Source organism: Buceros rhinoceros, unplaced genomic scaffold, assembly GCF_000710305.1.
Source record: "Buceros rhinoceros silvestris isolate BGI_N320 unplaced genomic scaffold, ASM71030v1 scaffold30904, whole genome shotgun sequence".
Taxonomy (NCBI): domain Eukaryota; kingdom Metazoa; phylum Chordata; class Aves; order Bucerotiformes; family Bucerotidae; genus Buceros; species Buceros rhinoceros.
In genome coordinates this window covers 12,712-17,238 of record NW_010407050.1, presented here as the reverse complement: position 1 = coordinate 17,238, position 4,527 = coordinate 12,712, and the positions used below count along the sequence as shown (strand labels likewise).

The following is a 4,527-nucleotide window of genomic DNA, read 5'->3' as shown; positions in this document are numbered from 1 at the left end:
GCTTGCAATACAGGAAGGCTGTCAGGACATTCAAAACGCCCCCTGGATCTTGCTTCAGCCTCCAGAAATTCCCCTCAAGGCAGTTCCAAGAACACAGCCATCTTAGCTGCTTCCTTGTCACAGACTACAGTCTACTCTGCATCTCCTAGCAAAGCTACAGCAGACTCACTCCTGCTGAGTAGGCACATACAGGCTGCTAAGTGCATCTCAAAGCACGAGGGCCGCATTTACAAAAACAGGGATTTCCTTTTTATACACTTTCTATGTTTTTAAATGATACTTTATTTACTGTAATAAACACTTCAAGATACATGAATTCACAGAGCTGAGCCGCTTTTCTTCAAAGCAAGTTTAATACCTGGGTCAAACAGTCATCATGATTGCCTTTTCATATGGCATTGCTTTTCAGGATGATTCATTACAAGTTCAGATTTATCCACTGCCACCACCTACAATCACTAACTAGCAATTTTTCTACCACAGGCAGCTCAGCTACCTTTTGAAAACAGCTCAGCAACCCACACACTAAGTTGCTTTCTGGCAAACAAAATTTATGCTGCTATGACAGTGTCAAAAGGAAATTTGGAACACGAAAGACACTTACTTTCTCCTCCATCTTCTTTTTCTCCTCACTAGATTTGTTCGAAATTTGTTTTACAAATTCACTGAGTTGTAATCCCTTATTCTCAGCTGCTGCAATCTTTCGCTCAAGCTCAAGATGCGACGCCGATCTTTCTGAAACGTGAGGCTGCAGTGGTGTGTTCTCATACTGTGGTTGCTTACAAAAAAGAAAGAAAATTATCATACAAATGAACACACAGTAGAAAACAGTCCTGCATTTTTCCCCACTGTCAGAAGGGCAGGGTTGGATTTTTCAAACATTAAAAAACGTGGTAACAGCATGATTTCAGGAATCTGGAGAAAAAAGAAAGAACCTGAACACCTTCATATTCACAACACACGCAAATAAACGTTGTGGGGCCATTTTCCACCTCAGATTTACAGAAGAGGTATGATTTTTCTTCCAAAAGAAACTCCTGAAAATCCAAACAAAAAGTATTTTCAAAACAAATCACTGCCACTGCTTTACCATACCATCCCTTGGGAAGAAAAACACTCTATAAGATGGCTATGAAAATACTGAAGAGATGCTCCAGTCTCAGGATCCTTCTAAAGCAGAACATTAGTACTAGTCAAACCTTAGAGCTCTCACACCTGAGGAGCAGAATGTTGCAGGGACAAGCCTGGGACTACAGCTGTAACCCAAAGGCAGGATCCTGCCTTCTGTGGTGTACACCACAACCCTCCTCCCTTTCCATTTCGTGTAGTTCAATGCTACTCTTCTACCCGCACTGTCCACGGACAAGTACAAAATGGAAATCAGCTGCATGCGGGAGGAAAAAGATGCATCCCATTGGGCTTTCAGTTTCAAGACTCTTTTAATAACATAAATCGCTATCTTTAAAGAAATTATACAGACAGTATTTTTAATAGTAATGTTCCTTCAGCAAAGCATTAAGAGAGATTAAAAACCCCATTAAAGCGGATTTGCATTGGTAAGTTGATCTTATAGAAGGCACACAAATCAAGCAGAAATCCTAATACATTATAAACTTTTTAAACTCTTTAAACTGTGACGAATGTATTTGCTGCTTTATTTGAAGTGTATTATGCTATATTAAGATACATACACTAAAATGTCTGTTTCTGCAGCAATATTTTTTTTCCCCAAAAAATCTTAATTTAGACAGAATTTTGAAGTATTTTATAGAAGAACTTCTGAAAGTACCGAAAGCCACATTCCTAAATGTCTCAAGAAGTTTCTGGATACTTAACTTCATGCTAGGGCTCCATCTGAATGTCCCTCCTGTCTCACACAAACCGATTTCTCCCACCTGATGCACACCTGATGTGTTATTCCAAGGACACAGACAATGCCAGGCTAAAGCACACTGCACGTGGTGCAGTGTTTGTGGCAGAAAAGATAAAGGCAATAAAAGAGGGACAGAAAGGCTATTTCTCTGCATATCTGCCTTTAACATTCTGCATTGCCTTTTAGATATGCCGGTGTCTGACGACAGAATTTGTGTGCTACAGCAGGGTAGCAGCCACAATCCTCAAAGTGATCTGTATTTCGTGGTTAGGCTATGCTGCCTCACGCTTACACCTTCTGACATTTGTGCTACTTAGATAAAAATTTTGAGAGCTATACCCAAAACACCACCACGCATTCCCTTTCAGACCCAGAGCTCCCTAGGTGTACTAACCCACATCCTTCACAGGTGCCCTGCGCACAAGGTATTCCACCAGCCTGCTTGCCTTCTCGCATCTCTTTCATGTACCCTGTCGACACAACCTAACCGCTCCTTTGGGTAGTACCTCCTGCTCCTCTCAGAAAACCTTCCATCAGTTGCTCTCAGATTCTCTCTTTTCAAACTACTTTATCTCCCTGTATAATTGTCACAATAGGGGTTTAACAGTGTGCATGTGGCACAGTGTTGCAATCCCTCATTCTTACCCCATTTTAGATTTCTGCAAATGTAAGGTAAACTACAACGCTCGGAGGGTCCTCTCCCCCGGACAATTTACAGCTACACAATCACACAACCATCAACAACCACCAAAGCTCTACGTTTTGGCCTGGAGTAAATTGTGAACGCGCCTTCAGGTGCCTTGCCAAAAAAAAACATCCATCCTACCTGCAAAGTACTCATGTAGGGTTCTTCGCAGTTCACAAGATGGCTCAGTCTTGCATGTTGAGCTCGTAATTCATTCTCCCTTATCTTCTGATGTAAATTGTTTATTTGCTGCTTTTGCCTGTAATACACAGATTTTATTTGAAAAAGAATGGAACAGATTAAAAAAAAAAAAAACAAACAAAAGAAAAACCAGAGCACCAGATCTTCAGACTGAAACTGAAGAAGACTGTAACAACGCTATTCGACTATCCTGGACCAACATTAGCTGTGGGCTTTTCTGCAGCCATTTACCACTGAACTGGAATCTCATCAGGATACGAGCTATTAAACTACAGTTGCTATGTACCTGTCACTTCAGCATGGCCCAAAGGGTCTGTGCTCTCTTGGCAATAATAAGCAGATCTTGTAGAAACACAATCTGAAAACTCTGTCACTGTTGCGGGGGTTGAGGGAGGCTTCTGTTGTCACTTGCTGCTAGGGCCAGAACTATGAGCAGGAAAAAGCATACAGAAAGCAGAATGAAAACAAACCAAACTTGCACCTCCATTTCACTTGGAGTTCTCCTGCTCAGCTCTCTTTGCCAGGGCTGACTTCTGATACGGCTTAAAGAGATTTAAAATCAAGGGGAGCAGAAAGACCTTAAGAAGAGCAAGCCACTATCTAAGATGGTCAGCTGGAGAAGACCTGCCTGTGCACACACTGGAAAAGCAAATCCTCCAGAAGTACAGAAAAAGATCAAAGCTGGTTAGCCTTTTTTTTTTCCAATTTGGGTTTAGGAAGCACATCTGGGAAATGTTGTCATGAGTACACAAAATAAGTATTGTACAATCTATAAACTAACACAGAAGATATATCAGTAAAAAAAGTGAACTGCAAATTATACGAGGAAAAATAATATGCAAAAAATCCACTTAAAGGGAGTATTTTAGCCACATAAATTCTCCTAACTAGCCACCAGCCAAGGGTATCCCAATTACTCGGTTTATAAGGATTTACTCTTTCAAAAAACATGAATATATTAGAGGTTGCACCTTTAAAACTAAACATGTTGCAGAAGACATGATGCACGCCTGCAGAACATCTTTTTTGTATTTCCCTATTTTTATATCTATGAAGAATAGCAATGAGTGGAAACACAGTTGCAATTTGTAATGCCTTAGAACAATTCGTTCAATGCAATTCATAATAGAGCAAGTGAATGTATTTATGCGGCTCCACAGCAAGCCTTAGAATATTCTGTATCACCACAGCTGATTTGGAGGCTTCGCTCTTCCATTCCACCATTTCTAGACGGAACAAGCTTGTACAAATCCTGGACACTGAAAGGCTTTGTAGAGTTCTGCTTGACATCCGTATGATGGCACTGCAAACAAAAAGCTTCAAACTTGTTTTGGAGGAAGCAGATTTGAAGATCGGATAAAACGAGTATGCTCTTAACTCGTAGCAGACCTTATATGAGCCCAAGAGCTTGAGAAAACAGAAAGCCTTGATGGCTTCTGTGCACGCTTCGTCACAGATACCAAAATAATACAGTATGAACAGAAGCGATTTTTCTTTTTTTAATCATCCTCTTACTTACTAGACAGATCTATTAAAATACCTTTGCCCCCATGTGTTTTAAAATTATTTATCCATTTGACTCTCATTCCTTGAGGACACTACACGATTTTCTGTTTGTGGGTGACTGTACCTAAGCACTGCCTTCCTTCACAGGCAGGATTTCAATAGTCTGAACTAAACACTACAGCCTGGAGGAAGCGTTTTAAAGTATTTTTGAACTTCCAATGCAGTTTGAACTAAATTACCGTATTTCCTTTCATAATCCTTT

The 4,527-nt window shown here is 40.4% G+C and overlaps 1 protein-coding gene across 1 annotated transcript in view; it reads right to left on the bottom strand.

Annotated features, from left to right (window-relative positions):
* LOC104491872 (centrosomal protein of 85 kDa-like) overlaps nucleotides 1-4,527 on the bottom strand; it is a gene marked incomplete at its 3' end in the record, with an annotated part of 27,394 nt that overhangs the window by 11,509 nt on the left and 11,358 nt on the right. Inside the window, exons 2-3 of the mRNA XM_010134350.1 lie at nucleotides 2,700-2,817; nucleotides 605-778 (exon numbers count right to left, since the gene is read on the bottom strand). Coding sequence (XP_010132652.1) covers nucleotides 605-778; nucleotides 2,700-2,817 — 292 coding nt within the window. The remainder of the gene's footprint in view (nucleotides 1-604; nucleotides 779-2,699; nucleotides 2,818-4,527) is intronic.